Source organism: Microcaecilia unicolor, chromosome 3, assembly GCF_901765095.1.
Source record: "Microcaecilia unicolor chromosome 3, aMicUni1.1, whole genome shotgun sequence".
NCBI lineage: Eukaryota > Metazoa > Chordata > Amphibia > Gymnophiona > Siphonopidae > Microcaecilia > Microcaecilia unicolor.
The window spans coordinates 251,191,434-251,217,389 of NC_044033.1; the positions used below are offsets into that span (position 1 = coordinate 251,191,434).

The window sequence follows — 25,956 nt, forward strand, 5'->3', positions numbered from 1 at the left end:
GGAATATTAAAGTGAGGATGATAAAATAAGGGTTCTGAATAAGTGAGTGAGGGTTAGGAGTTAAAAGCAGCATCAAAAAGGTGGGCTTTTAGTTTAGATTTGAAGACGGCCAGAGATGGAGCTTGATGTACCGGCTCAGGAAGTCTATTCCAGGCATATGGTGCAGCAAGATAAAAGGAACGGAGAAATGATAAGTAGTAGTAGTAGTAGTCTGGAGTTAGCGTGGAGGAGAAGGGTGCAGATAAGAGAGATTTACCCAGTGAGCGGAGTTCCCGGGGAGGATTGTAGGGAGAGTGGAGAGGTACTGAGGAGCTGCAGAGTGAATGCACTTATAGGTCAATAAGAGGAGTTTGAGCTGTATGCGGAAACGGATAGGAAGCCAGTCTGCCCTGACCCCCCCTCCCGTGCTTCAGCCTGCAGAAACAGCAATGGGGGTGTAGGGGAGGAATTATTAAACCAATTCGATGTACGTGCTTAAAAAACAATTTTAACCCCACAGATCTTGTCAATATTGAATCCAAGCTTATTAGCGGAGCCACTGCTTCAATTAATATGTCGATTTAGCGGTGATGTCTGTACATACGGGGTGAATTCTCTATAGAGCGCCAAAATATGGGCTCCAGAATGATGTGCGCTGTGTGAAGTCTAACAAGGCAGTTCCGCGGGGAAGTACTGTTATTGAATACTAGTGTAAGTCCACAGTTTCGCGCCTAACTTTAGGAACAAACATTTATGCTATGTCAAAGGCCAATGTACGTGCTTGCTCCTGTTGGCAGTTAAGTGCATAACTCCTAGACGTGCCCCTGACCCACCCGTGGCCCCTCCCACACCCCCTACAAGTTGAGCATGATAGAAAAGGCGCACATCATTTCTAGGAAGTTAGCCAAACCTTTTTTAAACTCTGCTAAGCTAACTGCTTTTACCACAATATCCGGTACTGCAATTTTGAAGGGGGCCTGGGACCAAATGTTGGGGGGGGAGGCTGAGGCTCCTGAGCCCCCCCCCCCCCCATGGCTACGCTACTGATATATGTGAGGTGGCACTACTTATTCTGGAAGCTGTGAAATCGCCTCTTCCATGTTGAGGTGCTGACAGCTCCCTGTGGAAGCTGCTGGGTTCATTCTGTTCATGTTTTCAAAGTGTGTATTGGTAAAATGGCTGCTTCCACTATACGTGCCAGCAAATACCCTTGTCTCCTGCAGGTCATTTTCTAAAATACCAGCAAAATGGAGCATGTCCTGGCCTTGCCTTCTCAAGTTTAATAAGGCATACCACAATGATCACCCTAAAGACCAGACAATGAAACTTATACCAAAACTGGACAAAACCAAACTCTTTTTATTGGACTGCTTCATGTACTTTATCACTAATGAACTTTAATGCAATACCACTTTTATTTTTATTCTGTAAATGATCTCTCTATACTTGATTGCTTAATTTACTCTGCCACCTTTGAACTTTAATGCAATACCACTTTGTATTTTCATTCCGGTAATGGCGATAGCCACTACGGGACAATGTAAGCCACAATGAGCCTGCAAATAGGTGGGAAAATGTGGGATACAAATGCAACAAATAAATAAAAAAAGTGCAACCTCTATGTTCCTTGAACAGTGGGAAACAAGATGTCCAACAAATGCTTATATGAAATAGAACGTCTTTCCTTTTTTACAAGCGTCCAGTATGTCACTTTGCAGACTAATAGTGGGAAGTAATAAATTCCAAGTTCTAGGGCCTGATTTAGCAAATATTAGAGCATGTGATATAGCTCCAAAAAGATGGAACATCTGACTGACCCCAAGATTGCAATCTCAGGGGACGTCTTGTATGATACCAGGTTAAGGAGATCACCAATGACCAAAACACTGAGAACCTCAATACTAAATTCAGTAAAACAACCTTAAAATGAGTGCATCACTCAATTGGGCGCAGGGCCGTGCCTAGGGTCTCCGGCGCCCCCCTGCAGTTGGCCCCGCCCCACCCCCGAAAACGATTGCTACACTACCCGCCCTCTTCTCCCCAGATCCTTTTCCTTTTTTTTTTGTTTAAATTTACCTCTGTCCGGCGGCAGCGTAGCATTAGTGAGAAGGAGGCGGCACTCCCCTGCCCCAACGTGTCAGTCTTCCCTTCGCTCAGTGGCCCGCCTTCTTCTGATGTCATTTCTGATGTCAGAAGAAGGCAGAACTGAGCGAAGGGAAGACTGACACGTCGGGGCGGGGGAGTGCTGCCTCCTCACTGCTACGCTGCCGCCAGACAGAGGTAAATTTAAACAAAAAAAAAAAAGGAAAAGGATCTGGGGAGAAGAGGGCGAGGTAAGCATGGTGCGGCGGGGCACCCCCCAGAGGATGGCGCCCTCCTGCCATGCTTACCTCGCTAACCGTGTTGGCACGGACCTGATTGGGCCCAATGCAAGGAGGATAAGTGTTATATGCTCAAAATTCATTGCTCCAGCTTATGGCTGCATTTTGTATCAACTGGAGCATCTTGAGTGATGACCTTGGAAGGCCCATAAAAACTCCAGGGGTGATATTTAGCCCACGGCGATTAGCGATTTTTAAACACTGCCACCACCAAAATTATGACCAGATACTCAATGCTGAGCCATGTCCAGGTACCAGCATATACCCGGATATTTAGGGCTGGTACCGTACAAAGATAGGCCTGCAATCCCAACTCTGCCCCTGGACTGCCCATACAATAGCTGATTTTGGCTTTAGTGGATAAAAGGGATATTCCGTGCATTATCTAGAAAAGCGCCGCTGAATATTTCTTCTGAGCCTGGTCAGTGTAGTTAACCAGAGAAGAACCTCTCTTTACCAGTAAATTCACTTTGAAGATCAACCCTGAGTTGCAGTAGTCCAGGGACGTATGATTAATTGTTGCAATGTCATCCAAATGTCATTAGGATCTAAGGTTTCAAACTTCTATGAAGCCTTAACTTCTAGAAAGATTTGCTCCTTGAAACTGGGAATCCCAGATAACAGTTTTCTGAGCAAAAGACATAGGCGTAGACTGGGGGGGGGCGAGGGGGGGCAATGCCCCCCCAAATGACGCGAGGCGCCGCCGCGCCATTAGTTAAAGAAAAACAAAAAACCACATGCAAGCACGCGCTCCTCTCCGTCCACTTGGCTTCCCTGTCCTCTCTATCTGCGTCCCGCCTTCCTCTGACGTCATTTCCTTTCGGGCGGGACGCAGACAGAGAGGGCAGGGAAGCCAAGTGGACTGAGAGGCTAAGCCTCCCCAGCCAGAAGTGCAGCAAGGGCAGGGCAGACTGGACCACCCCGGGTGCAGCTCCCGCTGCCTTGAACATCTCCCTCCCTCCCGTGGACCGCGCGATCATTACCGCCACCCCCCCCCCCCCTCCCGACTACTGCAGTATCGCTCTCCCCCTCCGCTCCTGTCCTGTCGTCTTTGAATGTCAAGGATTCCTTCCGGTAGCAGCAGAATTGGCAATGATGTAAGCGCTGCTTTCAGCCTGCCCCGGAAGCACTCTCTGTACAGTTTCCCGCGTAGGAGGGACGCTGTCCAGAGAAGGCTTCTGGGGCAGGCTGAAAGCAGCGCTTACATCATTGCCAATTCTGCTGCTACCGGAAGGAATCCTCGACGTTCAAAGACATGACAGGAGCGGAGGGGGAAAGCGATACCGAACTAGTCCGGGGGGGGGGGTGAGCGATGCATCATGCCAGCCAGCTGCTAGACCAAAGGGAAAGGGGGTGGTGAGAGGAGGATGTGAGGTGCCACATCTAAGGGGAAGAGGGAGGAAGGAAAGCAATGGCAGGGAATAGGAAAAGGGGGGTGGAGAAAGGAGTGAGAGTGATGGGAGCAAGAAGGGGAGGGAAGAGAAAGGTGGGATGCATGAGGACGCTGGAGGAGAGAGAGAGAAAGTGGAAAAGTGCAGGGGAGAGCCAGGGACATGCAAAAGAGCAGGGGAGAGTCAGAGAAAGAGGGGACATGGAAGAGAGCAGGGGACAGGCAGAGAGAGATGGGGAGCGAAAGAGGGGACATGGAAGAGAGCAGGGGAGAGCCAGAGAGAGATGAGGAGAGAAAGAGGGGACATGGAAGAGAGCAGGGGAGAGCCAGAGAGAGATGGGGAGAGAAAGAGGGGACATGGAAGAGAGAAGGGGACAGCCAGAGAGAGATGGGGAGAGAAAGAGGGGACATGGAAGAGAGCAGGGGACAGCCAGAGAGAGATGGGGCGCGAAAGAGGGGACATGGAAGAGAGCAGGGGAGAGCCAGAGAGAGATGGGGAGCGAAAGAGGGGACATGGAAGAGAGCAGGGGAGAGCCAGAGAGAGATGGGGAGCGAAAGAGGGGACATGGAAGAGAGCACGGGAGAGCCAGAGAGAAGATGCTGGATGGAAGAGGAGAGAGAGAGAGATTAGTGGAAAGATGGGGAGAGAGAGAGAGAAGCTGCTGGGGAGAAACTGGGGCAGACCCTAGCTGTCAGACGGAGAAATGCTGAATGAAAGGAGGGAGAAAGAGGGAAAATGCTGGAAGGAGGGGGCAGAAAGAGGGAAGACACTGGACGTAAGGGTAGGGAGGGAAAGAGGAAAGACACTGGAAGGATGGGGATAGAGAGGACATGCTGAATGGAAAAGGGTCGAGAGAGAGAACTGTTTAGAAGGAAGGGAGATAGAGGGAGACAATGGATGGAAGGAGAGGGAGACAATAGACGGAAGGATTGGGAGAGGGTAATGGGTAGAAGGATGGAGAGAGAAAGAGGGATAACACTGGATGGAAGGGTAGAAGAGAAAGACATGGATGGATGGAGGGGAGGGAAGAAGGAGATGCACACGGATGGAGTGGAAGGGAGAGAGGAGAAATGCCGGACATGGATGGAGGGGAGGAAAGACAGAGGAAGTTCATGCACATGGATGGAGGGGAGACATGCTGGATTTGGATGGAGGGGAAATTGCTGAATTTAAGGGCTGGATTGGAACACTTTGAGGGCAGATGCTGAAACTGGAGAAAGGATAAGGACAGGGCTACAGATGGTAGACAGGACGCATAAGGACACAGGAGGATGGTGGACATGTTGAGAGAAAAAATATCAAATGGAAAGAAGACACTGGGACCAAAGAATAGAAAAACTAAATGATCAGACAACAAAGGTAAATAAAAGTATTTTATTCATAATTTATTAATTGAAATGTGTCAGCTTTTTGAAATGTGCATCTGTGATATTTTGCCTGTAAATTTCATTTCCTTCCTCCATATTAGCATATTCATTTGCATATGTATATATGCAAATGATATGCTAATATGCTCCGCCCATTCTTTGCCCCCCCAAATGAAACAGTCAAACTACGCCTATGGCAAAAGAGTATAACTCAATTTCAGATAAGCAACTCAGAAGATGATAGTTCTGTTGCGAGGATGTCAAACGATCACGTGGTGGACGAATGTATGCATTTTAAAGAGCAGTCATGCTGCATCCCAAACCAACCAGAGCAGGTCTCCCCTACAGAGACCTGTTGTTTGCAGAGTCTGGATTTAAAGCCCCAGTGCATTATGGGAGTAGCAGCAGCACTGATTATGGGTAGAATCTGGGAATACAACTCCCATGCTGCTTTGCAATCTCTACGTTTAAAACTAAGACTGGCTTAACAGTCTCCCTGCTGGAACTGGGTAACAGAAGATCTTCCTCTTCTCTCCTTCAAATCTCACTAATATTCTCTTCATAGAAAAAGATTCAGGGGTGTCAGTAGGAAATCACTGCTAGTGTAAAACAGCCCCCCCCCTCCATTGAGGTCCTTGTGGGGGGGGAGGTGGCAGCGAATAGGCTTTCTAGAGATCCTCCTCCATTCCTCCACCCTTTACTCCATCTGAGCTGCAAACAACTTTCTGCTGGAGGAAAGGAGCACCCACAGAAAGTGGAGGCACACTCAATCCCTACGCAAGTTAGGAGAGGAGTGGCCTAGTGGTTAGAGCACTGGCCTTGCAATCCAGAGGTGGCCAGTTCAAATCCCACTGCTGCTCCTTGTGGTCTTGGGCAAGTCACTTAACTCTCCATTGCCTCAAGTACAAACTTAGATTGTGAGCCCTCCTTGGACAGAGAAACATCCAGAGTACCTGAATGTAACTCAACTTGAGCGACTACTACTGAAAAAAGTGTGAGCAAAATCTAAATAAATAATCAAGTGAGAAAACAGGAGCAGGGTAAGCTGGCTGTTTCCAAACAATGGGAAACATATGTACAATTCTAAACCTTTATTGAAAAATACCAGACAACTCGACACAGCTGCTGTGTTTCGGCACCAAAGCACCTGCCTCGGAAGTCCTATGGTGTAATGAGATGTTTCCAAGGTCAAGCATAAACAGAAAGAAAATGTCCTTGTTTTCTGGTAAGAAACAGGCTGGAATTGTACATATGTCTCCCACGTTGTTTGGAAAGAGCCAGCTTACCCTACTCCAGTTTTCTCACTGCCCATCGTTTCTTATTTCACGCAGAGGAGACCATGGGAAGAGTTGGGGGAGCAGTTCTGCTACTGAACACTGGGGAGGGGAGTAGCATAGCATTTCAAAATTGAGCGTGCATGTCTTTAAATAGTCTGGAGGGGGGTGAACCTGACACCGCCCAGTCAGTGAAATCAAGTTGCTCCTAGAGACAGCTGGCAGCAGGTGACACCTGTTCTGGGCAAATAGCAAGAAGGGGGATGGAGGGGGGAGACCCTCTCTGGGGTCCAGAGCTGGACCCTGACCAAGCCAGGCAATGGGGAACGGCCCCTACAACCTTTCACGTCGACATCCTCCTGGTTTGCAAAATTTGGAGATTGGATTTCATTGGTGACACACAGAAAAGCGAACCTGGGGTAAGAGGAGAGCGTAGCACACTCTGATCCTTAGCCCGTAAGATTCTGCACCAAAGTTTGGCTTTTGATTTTTTTTTTTTTGGCCATGAAGCACCTCAGGAAGGAAACCCAGCTTAGAAGAGACATCTAGATCTAGAAGACACTGCTACATAGTAACACAGTAAATGAAAGCAGATAAAGACCTGAACAGTCCATCCAGTCTGCCCAACAAGATAAACGCATTTTACATGGTATGTACTAAAAGTTCTGAAGATTCTGGAATCCTAAAGAGTTACAAGATTCCATATAGAATCTCAAAGAGTAGCAACATTCCATGTAGAACCCCAAAGAATAGCAAGATTCTGGAACTCTAAAGAGTTACAAGATTCCGGAATCCCAATTAGTAGCAACGTTCCATGTAGAACCCCAAAGAGTAACATAGTAAATGATGGCAGATAAAGACCTGAATGGTCCATCCAGTCTGCCCAACAAGATAAACTCATTCTACGTGGTATGTGATACTTTATACCCGAGTTTGATTTGTCGCTGCCTTTCTCAGGGCACAGACCGTAGAAGTCTGTTCAGCACTGTTCTTGTACTCAGTTCTGAAGCTGAAGCCCCTTTTATATTTATATTTACAGTCCAGCCCATCCCTATCTATTCAGTCACGATCAGGGTGTAGACCGTAGAAGTCTGCCCAGCACTGTTCTTATACTTAAAGTTCTGAAGCTAACGTTGAAACCCCTTAAAATTTACACTCCAGCCCATCCTTATCTATTCAGTCTCGATCAGGGCGTAGACCGTAGAAGTTTGCCTAGCACCGGTTTTGCTTCCCAATTAGCAGGCATTGCCACCCAATCTCAGCTAAGATTCTGTGGATCCATTCCTTCTAAACATGTGTTTATCCCACACATGTTTGAATTCCCTCCAGGTGGAGTTATTCCTCATCCTGTACACCATCTTGGGTGAATTTCTTCAAAAAGGCAGTCAATAAATCCTAATTAATAACTAAATAAAGTCACCAATGCATTTCTTTCTAGCTGTGTGTCCATCTCTCTGTTCTTCCAGAAGAAAATCCCAGAGGTGCTACCTTAGCTGGGTCACCCCAGAGAGAGAGATCGGCTTCTGGTTTTGGGTTTCCCACTGCCCGGTGCATGATGGGAGATGTAGTTCCTTTCTACAGGGGTCAGAATTATCCAGTTCTCTGCGTGCACTAGGCCCAAACCAGGTAAGCTGCATAGGAGCAAGTTCTGTGGGTACCAAGGGGTGCTGAGCACCCCCAATATTGAGCAAGCTCCTTCATTGTGTCCAGGGAGGGGGGAATTTGTATTTGACACCTCCAATCTTTTTGAAATGTCAGCACTTATGGTGAGGTGGCACCCTTACTGGTCTTTTTGACTACCATCCTCAGGCTAGTTCTGGATTCCTCCCATCCAGTGCGTTTTTTTCTAGCACAAAAGATGCCGGTACTCAAATGCGAGGCCACCCTTCAGGGGTAGGGTGATCACTGAGGGACCCACCCCACAATAGCCAGGCCCCCTGCAACCAGTCACAGAATCTATGACAAGGCAGAATTGGTGTGTAGAGCCTGAGCTCTTTCATTAAAACTTGGGGTCCATGGGTCAATTTTAGCAGACAATAGAAAAGGTGCCTGTACTCAGTACCCCCAAGTACCCCCTCAAAAAAAGCCCTGCTTTTAACCCACTTATTCCCTATATAGGTCTGAAGCTGCTTTCAATTTATGGGCTTTTCTTTTAGGAAATTATGCAAAGTCAGGACTTTTATTGTGACTGCAATTTTTCTGACTGAACTTTATCTGGAGAGTTATCTGGACAGCCGGTTGAATATCACTGCTCTCCGAAGAATTTCTTCTTCTGGTCCTCCTGCCCCATCAGTATCCGGATAGTTCCATGGTGGACTGAAAGGATCAGTGCATTTTTTTTCTAGCGAAAAAGGTGCCAGTACTCAAATGCCAGGCCACCCTTCAGGGGTGGGGTGATCACTGAAGGACCCACCCCTCAATAGTCCCTGCAACCAGTCACAGAATCTATGACAAGGCAGAATTGTGGTGTAGAGCCTGAGATCTTTCATTAAAACTTGGGGACCCTGGGTCAATTTTAGCAGACAATGGAAAAGGTGTCGGTACTCAGTACCCCCTCAAAAAAGCCCTGCTCCCATCAAACCCTTCCTTCCTCCCCTCCAGTGCATGTCAGGAAACCTACAAGACCTGGGAAACTCTGGACAGCAAAACCAGGCCTGGCCCAATGAAAGACGAAAGAGGGCCTCAATTTAAGCCTTCAGCTGAGGAAGGGTTGGCCCCAAATTCTATCTAGTCTACTACTACTACTACTATTTAACATTTCTAAAGCGCTACCAGGGTTACGCAGCGCTGTACAATTCAAACATAGAAGGACAGTCCCTGCTCAAGGAGCTTACAATCTAAAAGACAGGTTGTTCCTGCAAAGCACGTGGGACTTGTAGGTCAGACATTTGAAACTACGAGTCCCAACATGCCATGGGAACAAAACCAGGCCTGGAACAGCCTTTATGGCTGATGGAGAGTGAAAAACGCAAATCTAGCCAGCTGGCAGCTCCAGTGGAGGGTCTCTGGTGTCTCAGTAGGGTGTGGGTGAGGGGAGGAGAGTGCTGCTGATCCAGCACTGCATGTTTTCCTGCCAGGGAAGGGGGGGGCTTAGTGTTAAGTGTTATAGCAGGTGTTATTGCAGGGGTCCGGCTGAGGGGGTGGGGAGGGGACGCTCCAGACTGACATCAGTGGGCGTGAAGGTGCGACCCCTCTCAAACTGCCCTTGCAGTCAACTCAGCGAGGAGGGGGCTTATGGAAACCAGTCCCCTTCACCCCCCTCCCCTGGCCACTAGCCTTCTCCAGTGCTGAGTCTCCACTTTCTAAGTCTCTCTCCTCTCTCTCTCTGTTCCCAGACCCTTCCTGCATCTCTCTTCCCTCACCACTCCCCTTCCACCCTGTGCCAGGGCTGCCAAGCGAGCTGGCAAGAGACCGAAGGACGACCAAAGGACCTGCCAGGCCAGCCCCGCTGTATGACTTTGGTGCAAACAGGAACACAATCGCCCGTCACCTGGGCTGCCAGATTTGGAAGGAAAGGAGGCCACCTGTGAGCTGGCCCATCTATCTCGTTATCTTGTGCCACGCACGTGGTTGGGACTGTGCAAGCTGGGCACCGCAGAAGGGGTTTTCCACTCCAGGAATCGGACTTAGCTTTGTTGCTTTGCTCTTTGATTGAAAGTTTTATCTCTCGGTTGTTGCTCTCCACACCTGGTGGAAAGGGAGTCGGATATTGGTCACCCCTCTGTTGTCTGCTCCGGATCACCAGGTACCGTGCGCCCAGAAACATGACTCTGCTGGCCTCGGAACGTTCAATGCTCATCCGCAGCAAATTTCGCTCTGGTGAGTGCAAAGCACAGCTGTGCCCTGTGCAAACAGAGGGGGAGAGGGCCTAGGGGTAAGGTTCAAAACTGAGATGGGAGAGAAATGGAGGATATGCAAGGGTATGATTCCCTGATGAGTACTGGAAGGGAGAGAGGCTGTAAATGATGTCCCTGATGAGAGCTGGATAGGAAGGAGCGAGGAGACAGAGGCTGTGAGTGACAGCTCCCTGATGAGAGCCAGATGAGAAGGACTAAAGAGAGAAGGGCCTGTGCTTGATGACTCCCTGATGAAAGCCAGATGGGAAGGAGAAAGGAGAGAGAGGCTGTGTGTGATGTGCGATAGCTTCCTAAAGAGAGGCAGATGGAACGCACAGAAGAGAGACAGACTGTGTGTGTGACAGCTCCCTGAGGAGAGCAGTGAGGAGAGAGAGGCTAGTGCATGATATTTCCCTGATGAAAGACTGTGTGTGACAGTTCCCTGAACCACGCTGGATAGGAAAGAGTGAGGAGAGAGAGAGGCTGTGTGACAACTCCCTGATGAGAGCCAAATGGGAGGGACTAAGAAGAGAGAGGCCCTTGCTTAGAGTCGGATAGGGAAGCAGTTAGGATAGAGGCCTGTGCATGGTGTCTTCTTGATGAGAACTAGATAGAAATTAATTGAGACACAGGCCTACATATGTGTGTTTGGGGGGGGGGGGGGGGGGGAGGAGGGACAGGAAGAAGAGTAGCTTGTCTTCTAGACGATATACCCCCTCTTCCCACCCAGCCCAGTGACCCACTCCTCAGTGGTCACATTTTTCACCTTTTTCAGGTTGTGTGTGTGTGTGTGGGGGACACCCTTCTGTTACCCCTGTGTCTCCAGTGGGGGGTACGTTCTGCCCCATGAGGTCTTAACGGGACACCCTTCTCATTCTGAATTCTTACTTTCAAAAAATCAGGATGGGGCAGGTCAGCGTTTGGGGAGAATCACTAGAGATGAAGTGAGCCAACCAGGGGCTGAACTGTTAACAGGCCCCCCGACACCGACTGAGATACCCTGGACTCTGAACCAAGTGGTCCCTGCCCAGATCCTCAGCCAACAAATGTGAACGGCACCAGCCGGAGCTGTGTGTGCTCAGGCGGGTGCTCCCTAAAGTGGAATTGCAGGGGGTGAGGCTCCCACATTTCAAGAATGAAATGATCAGTATGAGAAGAGACCGTCTACACGAACCAGGCCTTGCCAGGTATCTCTGAACAACCATTTACAACTGGGTAAAAGCTGAGACTCTCCCCCCCCCCCCCCCCCCCCCCCCCCCCCCGAAACATGGAGTACCAGAAGGAGAAGTGGCTGAAATATCTTTCAAGCTGTGACCACACTATAAGCTTCCCAGTGCCTCCTCTGGCCCTTCGCACCCCCAAACACTACTACTACTACTACTTATCATTTCTATAGCGCTACTAGACATACGCAGCGCTGTACACTTGAACATGAAGAGACAGTCCCTGCTCGACAGAGCTTACAATCTAATTAGGACAGACAAACAGGACAAATAAGAGATAAGGGAATTACTAAACTGGGGACCGGCTCAGGAAGTTTAATCCAGGCATATGGACTCTAATCCCCCGACTGATGCTCGATAATGAGAGATTAGGCCAAGCCAAGATCCTGCAGAGAAAACGTCGCCTGTAACGCACCCACCTGGCCTTGGCCAGTTCATGGCTTCAAGCCATGGATAAAGGCACGAGGTGAAGGTTGAACCCTTAGCACAGGCCCAGGCACCTGCAAAGAGTGCCCAGGCTCGAGCCGTAATATTGAGAACTTAATTCAAAAGGTTTAACATCTATCAGACATTCGCTTTTGATATCGGCCTCTTCCCCTCTCTTTCCCCACCCACAGACCTGAGATTAACCAGGATTTCTAGGGCATCCCAGGAAGACCTGAGCACAAGATTCATTTATCTTCTGGATGTGAGCCCTGGAGAATAATTACAATTTCTTAAATAAGTCACTGACAGGTCTGAGAAATAAAAGACTGACAGTGGTTGGACTGAGGCCCCCTGTGTATCCTCAGGACAGGGACAGCTCTGGGGAGGAGGAAGGACTGACAGTGCTGGGGACTGAAGCCCCCCTGTGTATCCCTGGGACATGGACTGTGCTGGGGAAGGCGAGGAACTGACGGTGCTGGGGATTGAAGCCCCTTGATTATCACCCAGGAGGACAGGGGCAGCGCTGGGGAGGGGGGAGGGACTGGCAGTGCAGGGAGTGAAGCCCCCTTTGTATCCCCAGGACAGGGACAGTGCTGGGGAAGGGGTGAGGGGCCGACAGTGCTAGGAACTGAAGCCCCCTGTGTATCCCCCAGGACAGGGACAGTGCTGGGGAGGTGGGACGGACTGACAGTGCTGCTGGGACTGAAGCCCCTGGGTATCTCAGGACAGGAGCAGTACGGGGGACTGAAGCCCCCCTGTGCATCCTCGGGACATGGCCGCGCTGGGGAAGGCGAGGAACTGACGGTGCTGGGGATTGAAGCCCCTTGATTATCACCCAGGAGGACAGGGACAGTGCTGGAATGGGGTTTGAATGTGAGGTCTTTCCTGCCTCTCTGAATCCCTGTCTCTCTAAACTGCCTCCTGTCTAGTTAAGGGTCTCTTCCTTAATCTTCCCCTGAATGCACTTGTGAAGTGCAGAAATGTGAACAAGTTTATCTCATCACAATGACATTTCTTGACCTGTCCGGAATCGGGGAAGGATTATTTAGTTTGCCAGTTTGTGTGACGGGGACAGGGGGAAGGGGGATGGGGAGGGGTGTTTCTCTCACTCCGGTTACCATCTTCTGGAATAAATAGTCTTTGCGTCACTCTGAAGCCCTCAGCTGCTGGCTGTGAACAGTAGCCAGGGCACAAGTGTGTGAGGCGGGCGGCTAGCCCGAAATAGAAGCCCTTGCGTTGAGCCCCTAACCCAAATGCTCCAGGCCTGCTCTCACGGGGAGGAGGGGAGGGGGGAACAGGATCACCTCACACTGCCATCTGTTGTGTGTCATTGTGAATCAGGCAATGTGTAGACCTGAGCCAGATCACTTAAACCAGTGTTTCCCAAGTCCAGACCTGGAGTTCCCCTTACCAGTCAGGTTTTCAGGATATCCACAATGAATATGCAAATGCAAATCTCTTTCACACATATTCATTATGGATATCCTGAAAACCTGACTGGCAAGAGGTACTCCAGGACTGGACTTAGGAAACACTGAATTAAACTCTACCAGTGATTTTAGCAACACGCAGAGAGTGCAAAGACTGAAAATATAAGACTCCAGCAAAATGCAGAAAGTTCAGGGGCTGAAAATACCAGAGGAGACTCTAGGAAAGTGCAGGGAGCGCAGGGTAAATAGTTCTCCCACATACACAGGTAGGAATTGAGTCTTCCTCATCCCTGGACTAAGAGTTAGGGTCTCTCATCCTGTATTTCTGGTTAGTGTTGGTGGCATGCCTGACCAGACGACCTGTCCTGACCTTGCTTCCTTTTTCCTTGCAGTTCTTCAGCTGAGGATGCAACACCGGCGCTCCCAGGAGCAGCTAAATGAAAAGAATTTAATTCTACGTAAGTCAGCACTTCAGTCCCCAGCTCTTCAGTCCACAGTACTGTCCCTGTCCTGGGGATACAAAGGGGGCTTCAGTCCCACCACTGTTGACCTCCCCCTCCCCAGCACTGTCCCTGTCCTGGGGATACACAGGGGGCTTCAATCCCAAGCAACGTCAGTCCCTCTCCCTCCCCAGCACTGTCCCTGTCTTGGGGGGATACACAGGGGGCATCAGTCTCCAGTACAGCCAGTCCCTCTCCCTCCCCAGTACTGTCCGCATACTGGGGATATACAGGGGGCTTCAGGCCCCAGCACTGTCAGTCCCTCACCAGCACTGTCCCTGTCCTGGGGATACACAGGGGGCTTCAGTCCCAGTGCTGTCAGTCCCTCACCCTCCCCAGCACTGTCCGCATACTGGGTATACAGAGGGGGCTTCAGTCCCCAGCACTATCCCTCCCCCCTCCCCAGCACTGTCCCTGTCCTGGGGATACACAGGGGGCTTCAGTTCCAGCACTGTCAGTATCTTATTCCTCCCCAGCACTGGGAATGTACTGGTGACTTTTTCATTCCTTGACACTGCCCCTGTGTGGCAGATTATTAGGGGGTCTGCTAGAATGCTTCACGTAACTGCCCATTTACTGGCAGAGTGTTCAGATGTGTACTCTGCTACCCCTTGGCATTGTATGTTGGGGCGGAGCAGAGGTTGAATAAAAGAGTTTGTGAATTACCTCCAGAGACCTTTGGAGCTGACTCTTAATAGTATCATGTTCTTCATTTTTCTTGTTATTACAGCTTTGAATAAAACACCAGCGTTTTTTTCTGAGCAGAATGGCAGAGTAGGGCAGAGCCAGGTAGGTGACAGCTGCATCTTTCTATTTCTCAATGTGAAACCTTTGTATTAACGGTATCGGGGACCTGATGGTTTATGAAACTATGATGTTGGTAATGTTTCTTGTACCCCATCCTGTGGGTCTCTTGTGGGGTGGCGGGTTACCAAGCTGGAAGGGCATTAGCTCAGCAAGTAACAGTATTATTTGTTTCACAGAGCGCCTCCTGCTGGGAGAGAATGGAATTTCTTCCTTAATTCAAAATGATTGGCTTTTGGGTTTTATCCTTCTTACAGACAGAAGACTTCTTGAAGTTCAAGGGACAGAATGGATCTCACAAAGTGGGACCTCCACAAATGCACTTTTCCGAAGGTGAGCATTAAACTCTCGTGTGGGAATGTTTCTGCCCCTGCCCCTCAGTCCTGCCCAGTGGCAGACCCTACTATTCCAGCGCTGACTGCGACCCATTGGCTGTCTCGCTTTGTGCAGGTCCCCTTCTGGAATGCGCGAAGCAAGAGAAGAAAGTACGCCTGGCCGAAGACCTTAGCGTCAAGATCCTTCATAGGCCAGGCCCCCTGGAGCTGGTCAAGAAAAACATCCTTCCTTTAGGTTCTGGCATCCAAGATGCAGTGAAGGGCAAGTGTACATTTTTGATTGAGTTTCTTTTCCACCCAATCCCATGCCCCTGGAGTGTAGCCTCTTCTACAGATTATGAGAGTCCCAGTGGACATGCGAAAGACTTCAAGTCTCCTCCAGGGCGACGGCCGTGTTTGCAGTGCAGGAGGCGTGGGAAGGGAGAGGGATGTTGCACGCATTTACCATCTTGGATGAATGGGGTGTGATGCATTTCTAAAAGTGAAGATATTGTCTTCCATGGTACCTCTACTTGCCCCAGGCCTAGTTTGCAGACGGCAAGTGATCATACAACATAATCAAAGATCGTACTGGACAAATTACGTCCTCTTCTCCCTCGACCCCATGATGCCTGATATACTTCTACCTCATGTGACCACAACACAATCTTGTATTTGTTATCAACCGTAATGGCAAACGCCTTTATAATACTTTGTAAGCCACATTGAGCCTGCAAATAGGTGGGAAAATATGGGGTATAAATGTAACAAATAAATAAAATAAATCATGTTTCTCACTTGGAAGCTATGGTTGCCCAAGGTGGTAGACGCAATAGATGGAAGTCACCCATTTGGTGAAACTTTGTCCTCACCATGCCTGTCTGAAGGGTCAAAGAAAATGCCCTAGTGGCTGGGAAGGACCACATGGCCCACTCCAATCTGTCCACGTGCCCAGGTCATGACCCCTTGTCTTAGGAACATACCTGGCACCAGGATGGTCTATATATTCCATACGTTCTTTTTTTACGTTTGAAACAGAAGAGATCCATCTCCCGTCTTCCTCCTCTGATGCCTACTCGTTTGACGATGATGGTACCAGCTCATCTTCCTCCTGCTCTTCCACCTCTCCAGATAGGGGATTTCCACCCTCTCCAGGTCCCTTGGGGCACCGATCCCCCATTTCCTCCAACACTGGCCTACAGGTTCGTCTCTGTGTCACTTGCTCTCTTTTCCTTTTTAAAAGAGAACACCCTTCACTTCATCTTAAATGATGTCTGAGATCCTGTGCATGTGCTTGTACTCATCCGCTCAGTCACTACTTCCCTTTATAGAAATTTGAAGGGAATACAAGGGGGAGATCCCAATTTTTTTAGGTCCTGGTTGTGGCTCTGTTTATATGTATGGTGTGAAAAGGATAATTTAATGGACCATATACTCATCATTTCTCTCTCTTTCATGGCCTCATGCAGCTGGACCTGACCCGGGTTCCTGAGGTGAGCAGGTCGATGATGGGGTCCATCACTGGGGCTAGCTCCCTGGCAACCAGTGGACCAATGGGCAGCCTTCCAGCTCATGCGGGATCGACACTTCCTAAGGTAGGTTGGACAGGGGTGAGGTAGGGTTAGAGTAGCCCTGGAAGGACTGGGTTGGGTTTTCCTACTGAATGCAATGTAGCCACCAGCTGGCAAATTGGGGGGGGGGGGGGGGGGTAGCCAAGCCCCTGTAGTATCTGTCTGCATCTGCCACTATGGCATTCAGCCCTCTGTGTCTACATCTGCAATCTTTTAGCTCCAGATGAAACCTCATCTCTAGTGCATCCTGATTTTCTTCACTAACACTAGGTCAATGTCTACCGCCTGATCCCGCAAAAGCTGGTTCAATCCTGGTTTTCTCCCTTTCTGTCACCAAAACATCCATGTTCAAGAGCGTTTATTTTCCTTCACTTGACTCATCCACCTTTCCTCACTGACCTGAATAGTATAATCGGAAGTCTAGGGCTGGTGATGGCCCACAGGGAGTGGCGATGGGAAACCAGGATTCATGTTAAGTATTAGAAGTGATTTTACCTGGTGTATTTCGTGTGGTTTATTTGAACACCAGCATACAGTATCGAGAAATAAAATTGGGTTGAATTGTCGCATGGTAGGACCTGAGCATAAAATGGCTGTCATAAAAAAGAAGGAAATAAGATGGAGGTGGTGAATTTGCTTCCTGAAACTGGGTAATAAGCTCTTTTTCATCTCATAATAGAGGGAGTCTTTGCAGGTAATTGATGGTTTCACCCTACACAACACCAGAAATGATATTTCCAAAAGGAACGTTGGCTGTGTACAGTCAGGAGAGATATTCTCCTGTCTTTGGAAGCCATTTTTGTTTCCTGTCTGAGAGTTGCTGTTAGAGATATAAAATCAAACTTCAAACAATTTTGTAGGGTTTTTTTTCAGTTTGTGACAGGTTCTGTAAAGTTTTGCCCTTCTTGTGGGGTGGTTTGTTTGACATTTATTTGACACCTCCGTGGACTTCACTAAAAATCAGGCCTCCCTCGGGCCTCAATATTCTTTTCAGGTCCCAGCCAAAGCTTCGGAAGCGGGGAAGCCCCCCCGGCAGAAGAAGTCCAAGGACATAAAACCCAAGGTGAAGAAACTCAAGTATCACCAGTATGTTCCACCAGACCAGAAAGCAGAGAAGTCTCCCATGACCATGGATGCGGCCTACTCCCGTTTGCTCCAGCAGCAGCAAATCTTCCTTCAACTTCAGATACTAAACCAACAGCAGCAACAGCAAACGTACTGTGTGCAGACAGTACACCCCCTCACTACCAGGTAACAGAGATCTTCCCCCCATACACCTCCTGTGAAATACCCTCACCACCAGGTTAAGAGGAACCCATGCCTTGAAACACCTTCACCATTAGGGAATAGAGACCCCCCATCACCGCCAAGTTACAAAGGACCACCCCCATGCTGTCAAGCCTACTCACCATCAGGTAATAAAGACCTTCCCCACTACAACAGGAGAAACCTCCACACCACCAAGTTAGAGAAGAGCCCCTTACCCTAAACCCCCCTAGGTAATAGAGAACCCCCATATGTGGCCTGTGAAACTCCTCATCACCAGGTAATAGAAACCCCCCACCACTTGGTAACGCTGTGAACCCCATCCTCAGAAACTTCATCATTACCAAATACCAAGTATCAGAGGATCTATTCACCATTATTCAGAGAGACAACAGATATTATGGGGGCTTGTGTCACTGTTTGAACCCCTCAACCTTTCACCAGTAACCCCTCCTTCTCTGTTTCTCTCCTTCTCAAACATTTTAGCCTCTCAGCTGAGCAGATGATCAGTTTTGTGGGCTCTGCTACTGTTGGTTCCTCCACCATCAACCTCTCGCCTTCAGCTGCCACAACGACCACCAACCCAAGCTCAACAGTCCCATCCAAACCCGAGCTGCTGCCTGCGAAGCTGGATGACCTGACGGTGAGTGTGTACAGAGTACTGCCCTGGTGGCCATGTCTGATAAGACGCTGAGAGTGCTTGTGCTCTTGGAGATGAGGTTCGGCCTCCATGGGGGTCTGACTTTCAGACTGAATCCACTTCCACTCTTTGACAGTTTGCTAACCCTCTCATGGCTCTTCTGTGGGAGTCCGGCTCTAGAACTGTTTCACTCCCCTCCTTTGCCATTCTAAATGCTCCTCTTGTTGCCCAACAGGTAACTGAGCTCCGTCAGCAACTGCGAAAGCGAGGGCTCCCCGTTTCAGGCACCAAGCCTGCCCTACTGGAAAGGCTGAAGCCGTATCAGATCCCCTGCACCAAGCCTCCAGCAGCCATCTCTAGTGCTAGCCTGATCGCCCCTGTGCTGGAGCTGCCCACTCTTCCAGTTCCTTTAGCACCAGATGGCTCTTCACCTACAGCCTGCACCTTTCAGACAGTACCTTCCCCAGCTGCCGGGGAACTGGCCATGCCAGAGAGTACTGGGGCACCTGGAGTGGTGGAGGGAACGGCGCTGCTGGCCTTCAAAGAGGACCAGGTGCTGCAGGAGAAACAGAAAGTCATTGACAGCCTGACCTGGAAGCTAAAGCAGGAACAGAAGCAGGCAGAAGACCTAAGGGTGGAACTTGAGATGCACCAGCGACTGAAGAATCGGCACCGAGCAGAGGAGAAGTTGGCACCTGGGACGGCATTCAGTATGGAGCTGGACAACCCCTCTTCCTCCTCCCCTACAGCTACAGAGTCTCAGTTCTTGTATCCTCTCCAAGACAAGGCAGTGGAAGAGTCTGGGACAAGTGGCACACGCTCTGCTGATAATTTTGTGGTGAGCCAGACACCTGGGCCAGATGGTTTTCCATAGTTGGAAAGGGGAACAATGGGGTATACCAGTAAAAAGTGACAAGAGGAGGGGTGCTTATACAGACAGAGTGAGAGAAGGAGATACAGATAGGACTTAGCTATAGAAAATAAACTGTATTTGTCTCCAAGAGTCATTGAGATGAACAAATATTCTGTTTTGTGAATAGTCAGTCTTTGCCTGTGTCTGTCTATTAAGAAAGGGGTAGGAGAGGGTCACACACTCTGATGTTAGCATTTGCTTATTACCTGTTGTCCTTCCAGGTTTTTTCTCCCCCGTCCTGTGAGTTTCCAAGGCCAGACTTTGAACTTCCCCAGCAGATCACAGCCAGTCCCAGTAGTTCAGGGTCAGGAGTCCGGTCCCTGGAAGAGGAGCTGCAGGAAGCTATACAGAAGGCACAGGTGAGGACAGAAGAGGACTCAAAGGAGGTCATAATAAGTAGGCACCAAGAATGTGTGAAAAGTAGTAAATACCCATATTCCAGCTATGGGCTATTCTATAACACGGTGCCGAAATGTGCTGGCACATCTTACATACAGTGTAAATGCAAGAGGGCGTACACAGGGGCGGAGCATGGGCAGGGATGGGCGGGGCTCCAAGCAATGCACATAGCTTACAGAATAACGTAAGTTACGTGGGCAGCTTCCGCTCACAACAGCAGCTCTGTGGCTGGTGGAATTGTGGACATTAAATGTTGGGCATGCAATACAGGGTGATGCGAGCCTTCTGTAAGGGAACCTGGGCATCTATTAAAGGACGCATCATAGGGACCCTTCTCTGTGCTACATATTTATGACTCAATACCCCTCCAAACACAATGTCCCTGTGTCCATCCCCAACACCTGTGTGTCACTTATTCACATCACGGTGCTTCCTACCTCTGCTGCCCACTTATTCGCTATGAGTTGCATTGCATCCTTGTCTCAATGCCCTCTCCCCACCTGTTTGCCACAAATATTTGTCACGGTGTTTTCCTCATCTGTCTATGGCTTTATGTTGATGTACTCCCCATCTCTTTGCCCCAGGTCCTCAGCAACGTGGCCCCCCCCACCTCTATGCCACAATGTTGGGCATGCAATACAGGGTGATGCGAGCCTTCTGTAAGGGAACCTGGGCATCTATTAAAGGACGCATCATAGGGACCCTTCTCTGTGCTACATATTTATGACTCAATACCCCTCCAAACACAATGTCCCTGTGTCCATCCCCAACACCTGTGTGTCACTTATTCACATCACGGTGCTTCCTACCTCTGCTGCCCACTTATTCGCTATGAGTTGCATTGCATCCTTGTCTCAATGCCCTCTCCCCACCTGTTTGCCACAAATATTTGTCACGGTGTTTTCCTCATCTGTCTATGGCTTTATGTTGATGTACTCCCCATCTCTTTGCCCCAGGTCCTCAGCAACGTGGCCCCCCCCACCTCTATGCCACGGATTCACATCACAGTGCTACAGATCCTTGTTGTAAGACCCCCTATTTCTGTGCCACAGATTCACTTGTTGTGGCACCCCTTCCATTTCTGTGCCACAGATTCAGATGATGCCCTTCACTACTGTGCCACAGATACTTGTTGTGGCACTCCTCCCATTTCTGTGCCACGGATTTACATCATGGTGCCCCCTATTTCTGTGCCACAGATTCACTTGTTCTGGCACCCCTCCCATTTCTGTGCCACAGATGCAGACGATGCCCTTCAATTCTGTGCCACAGATACTTGTGGCACTCCTCCCATTTCTGTGCCATGGATTTACATCATGGTGCCCCCTATTTCTGTGCCACAGACTCACTTGTTGTGGCACTCCTCCCATTTCTGTGCCACAGATTCAGATGATGCCCTTCACCTCTGTGCCACAGATACTTGTTGTGGCACTCCCATTTCTGTGCCACGGATTTACATCATGGTGCCCCCTATTTCTGTTCCACAGATTCATTTGTTGTGGCACTCCTCCCATTTCTGTGCCACAGATTCAGATGATGCCCTTCACCTCTGTGCCACAGATACTTGTTGTGGCACTCCTCCCATTTCTGTGCCACAGATTTACATCATGGTGCCCCCTATTTCTGTTCCACAGATTCATTTGTTGTGGCACTCCTCCCATTTCTGTGCCACAGATTCAGATGATGCCCTTCACCTCTGTGCCACAGATACTTGTTGTGGCACTCCCATTTCTGTGCCACGGATTTACATCATGGTGCCCCCTATTTCTGTTCCACAGATTCATTTGTTGTGGCACTCCTCCCATTTCTGTGCCACAGATTCAGATGATGCCCTTCACCTCTGTGCCACAGATACTTGTTGTGGCACTCCTCCCATTTCTGTGCCACGGATTTACATCATGGTGCCCCCTATTTCTGTTCCACAGATTCATTTGTTGTGGCACTCCTCCCATTTCTGTGCCACAGATTCAGATGATGCCCTTCACCTCTGTGCCACAGATACTTGTTGTGGCACTCCTCCCATTTCTGTGCCACGGATTTACATCATGGTGCCCCCTATTTCTGTTCCACAGATTCATTTGTTGTGGCACTCCTCCCATTTCTGTGCCACAGATTCAGATGATGCCCTTCACCTCTGTGCCACAGATACTTGTTGTGGCACTCCTCCCATTTCTGTGCCACGGATTTACATCATGGTGCCCCCTATTTCTGTGCCACAGATTCACTTGTTGTGGCACTCCTCCCATTTCTGTGCCACAGATTCAGATGATGCCCTTCACCTCTGTGCCACAGATACTTGTTGTGGCACTCCTCCCATTTCTGTGCCACAGATTTACATCATGGTGCCCCCTATTTCTGTTCCACAGATTCACTTGTTGTGGCACCCCTTCCATTTCTGTGCCACAGATTCAGATGATGCCCTTCACTACTGTGCCACAGATACTTGTTGTGGCACTCCTCCCATTTCTGTGCCACGGATTTACATCATGGTGCCCCCTATTTCTGTTCCACAGATTCATTTGTTGTGGCACTCCTCCCATTTCTGTGCCACAGATTCAGATGATGCCCTTCACCTCTGTGCCACAGATACTTGTTGTGGCACTCCTCCCATTTCTGTGCCACGGATTTACATCATGGTGCCCCCTATTTCTGTGCCACAGATTCACTTGTTGTGGCACTCCTCCCATTTCTGTGCCACAGATTCAGATGATGCCCTTCACCTCTGTGCCACAGATACTTGTTGTGGCACTCCTCCCATTTCTGTGCCATAGATTCAGACGATGCCCTTTATCTCTGTGCCACAGATACTTGTTGTGGCACTCCTCCCATTTCTGTGCCACAGATTTACATCATGGTGCCCCCTATTTCTGTTCCACAGATTCACTTGTTGTGGCACTCCTCCCATTTCTGTGCCACAGATTCAGATGATGCCCTTCACCTCTGTGCCACAGATACTTGTTGTGGCACTCCCATTTCTGTGCCACGGATTTACATCATGGTGCCCCCTATTTCTGTGCCACAGATTCACTTGTTGTGGCACTCCTCCCATTTCTGTGCCACAGATTCAGATGATGCCCTTCACCTCTGTGCCACAGATACTTGTTGTGGCACTCCTCCCATTTCTATGCCACAGATTTACATCATGGTGCCCCCTATTTCTGTTCCACAGATTCACTTGTTGTGGCGCCCCTCCCATTTATGTGCCACAGATTCAGATGATGCCCTTCACCTCTGTGCCACAGATACTTGTTGTGGCACTCTCATTTCTGTGCCTCAGATTTACATCATGGTGCCCCCTATTTCTGTGCCACAGATTCACTTGTTGTGGCACTCCTCCCATTTCTGTGCCACAGATTCAGATGATGCCCTTCACCTCTGTGCCACAGATACACTTGTTGTGGCACTCTTCCCATTTCTGTGCCATGGATTTGCATCATGGTGCCCCCTATTTCTGTGCCACAGATTCACTTCATGAGGTCTTTTGCTTCTGTGCCACAGATCTTTGCCATGGCATGCCTCATTTCTGTGGCACAGGTTCACAACATGATACCTCTCACCTATGTTTTACAGATCCTTATCATGGTGACCCCTCCATTTCTGGGTCACAGATTCACATGATGCCCTTCACCTCTGTGCCACAGATCCTAATCATGACACCCCCACATTTCTGTGCCACTGATTCACACCATAATACCTTTCACCTCTGTGCCACAGATCCTTATCATGGCCCCCCCCACCCCATGTCTGTGCCACAGATCCTTATCAGCATGCTCCTTACCTCTGTGCCTTGGATCATCATTATGATGTCTTCCCACCTCTGTGCCATGGGTTCAAGTCACAGTGTTCCCTACCTCGCTTGTCATGGTGTCACCCCCACCTTTGCATCACGATCCACAACTGTGCCACAAATCCTCATCCCAGTGCTCCCAAACTCTGTTTCACACATCCTCGGCATAGTGCTGGCCATCTCCCCTCAACCTCTGTGCCACAGTCTCATGTCACAGTTCTAGAGAATGACACGGGGACAAAGTTCATCCCAGTACCCATCCCTGACCCTGTGTCATTCTCCACACAGTACCTCCTACCCCTTGGCTGCACAGCTTCCTCATGTTGCAGCCTCCCCTCTGCAGCTCTGTGCCATAAACTAATAACTATCTCTATTGTTTCTGCAGCTGGTTCCGAGTCAATCTATTGAGGACATTCTCGAAGAACCCCTTGTTTGTACAGGTGAGGAGCTGCTGACGTGTCCTCTCTCTAGCTGCGCTTCCACCCTTCTCCCTATATCTTTTTGTCCCCTGCCCTGCATCAGCATCCTAATTATTTCTCTTGCTTAGTTAGCTTCTTTTCATAATTTAACCGTGAGTGCTTGGATTGGTCCATACCAGAAGTGGCTGCAAATGTCAAAAGGTTGCCAGATGATCCCGACTCATGACATAGTGGACGACAACTGATAAAGACTGACATGACCCATCCGGTCTGCCCAATAAACCCCCATGTATTCTTTGAAGTGTGAAAAAATGATTTTACTGTTGTTTAGACATATAAGATATGCCTGTTAGTACTATGGAGACCCCTTGTAGGATATTGAAAAGTAAAAAAAAAAAAAAGACTTACAGCAAAGGTCAACCACTGTGTAACCTGGTCTTTAAACACCGGTCTTTCCTCGGTATACACCTAAACAGAAGTTTCACGGGTAGACGTGAAGCATCTGTTTACGCTTTCCAAAAATAGTAGGACTAGGGGGTATGAGATGAAGCTACAAAGTAGTAAATTTAAAACAAATTGGAGAAAATTTTTCTTCACTCAACTTGTAATTAAACTCTGGAATTCGTTGCCAGAGAATGTGATAAAGGTGGTTAGCTTAGCGGGTTTAAAAAAGGTTTGGACAGCTTCCTAAAGGAAAAGTCCATAGACCATTATTAAATTGGACTTGGGGAAAATCCACTATTTCTGGGATAAGCAGCATAAAATGTTTTGTACTTTTTTGGGATCTTGCCAGGTATTGGTGACCTGGATTGGCCACTGTTGGAAACAGGATGCTGGGCTTGATGGACCTTTGGTCTGTCCCAGTATGGCAATACTTACGTACTTATGGGGTGTGGATGCCCCATTCCAAGGGGTACAAACTGGAGTCATTCTCAGTGCTACTCTATCTTTTCTCTTCTCATTCCAGAAGCACTGGAACCCACAGACACCATTGAGGCCAAACCCCTGACGGTGGAGACAAAACCCCACCGGGCACCTTCTCCCTGCTCCCAGCAGGCAAGTCCCCCGAAGCGAGCCCGGCATAACAGCAGCGTCAATCTCCTGCCGCCGCTGCCTTCTCTTCCTCTGCTGCCACCGCCACCGGCCACGATCCTGGAGTTCCCCACCTGCGGATCCTATGACTTGCTGTCTGCAGCCCAGGATGGCTTCTCAACGGTCTTCTCCCTTGACCACCTTGAGCTACCGCTATCCCCAGATCGCCCACAGAGTCGGATTGGCTCCTCTTCTTCCTCCAGGATGACCTTCGACCCCGTGGATTGGCTGGAAGCCTTAACCTCAGGTTTGACCTCGGGCTTTGGGCCTAGTAGTCCGGTTGGAACCAGCATCTTCTCTACTGACTTCATTGACTCTCTGGATTTCAACGTGAACAGAATCATTGACCAGTGGAGCAGTTGTTAGAAATCTAACAGACAAGAGGAGGAACCAGCGAACCTGTTCTCTCTCTCTCTCAGCCTCCCTTTTCCAAGGAACTTTTAAGAAAGAGAATCTTTCTTGAAATGCTTTATTTATTTACATATATTTGCTTTTTCTTCTGGGTCTCCTAAGGAGGCCAGAAGAACCAAGGACAAAACAGTGGCGTAGCCAAGGGTGGGCCTGGGTGGGCCCAGGTCCACCTACCTTGGGCTCAGGCCCACCCAGTAGCAGCACACTTATGAAGTGTCTGGCAGGGATTCCCAAGCCCCACCAGCCGAAAATTCCTGTCCTTCCTGCATACCAGCCTTCCCTCTGATGTATTCCCGCCTATGCGGAAACAGGACGTTGCATCAGAGGGAAGGCTGTGGAGCCAACATGAGCAGTGTGTATTATTTGCTGCTTGCTGCCAGTCAAAATCTGCTATTTAAAAGGTATGGTGGGAGGGGGATGTTTGAGAGACCATATGGCATGCAGGCGAGAGAGGGAGAGACCAAATCACTTGTGGAACAGGGCGGAGTTCTTCTGCCCACCCATCTTGGGCCCAGGCCCACCAAAAGTTGGGT

General features: G+C 49.2%; 1 protein-coding gene across 4 annotated transcripts; it reads left to right on the forward strand.

Annotated features, from left to right (window-relative positions):
* The first annotated feature begins 9,729 nt into the window (after positions 1–9,729).
* On the forward strand, positions 9,730–25,565 carry MAMSTR (MEF2 activating motif and SAP domain containing transcriptional regulator). 4 transcript variants are annotated; one of them, XM_030197766.1, is made up of 13 exons: positions 9,730–10,211; positions 13,700–13,765; positions 14,538–14,596; positions 14,869–14,944; positions 15,062–15,208; positions 15,964–16,127; positions 16,395–16,520; positions 17,491–17,747; positions 18,249–18,405; positions 18,638–19,240; positions 19,537–19,674; positions 23,887–23,941; positions 24,888–25,565. In XM_030197766.1, exons 1-13 carry the CDS (start codon positions 10,157–10,159, stop codon positions 25,376–25,378), a joined length of 2,394 nt encoding a protein of 797 aa, XP_030053626.1. In that variant the 5' UTR covers positions 9,730–10,156; the 3' UTR covers positions 25,379–25,565. The 4 variants fall into 4 exon arrangements, with proteins under 4 accessions (XP_030053626.1, XP_030053627.1, XP_030053624.1 ...); XM_030197764.1 differs by lacking the exon at positions 9,730–10,211 and adding an exon at positions 13,462–13,573; XM_030197765.1 differs by lacking the exon at positions 9,730–10,211 and adding an exon at positions 13,462–13,573 and having other exon boundaries at positions 24,891–25,565.
* Positions 25,566–25,956: the final 391 nt, after the last annotated feature.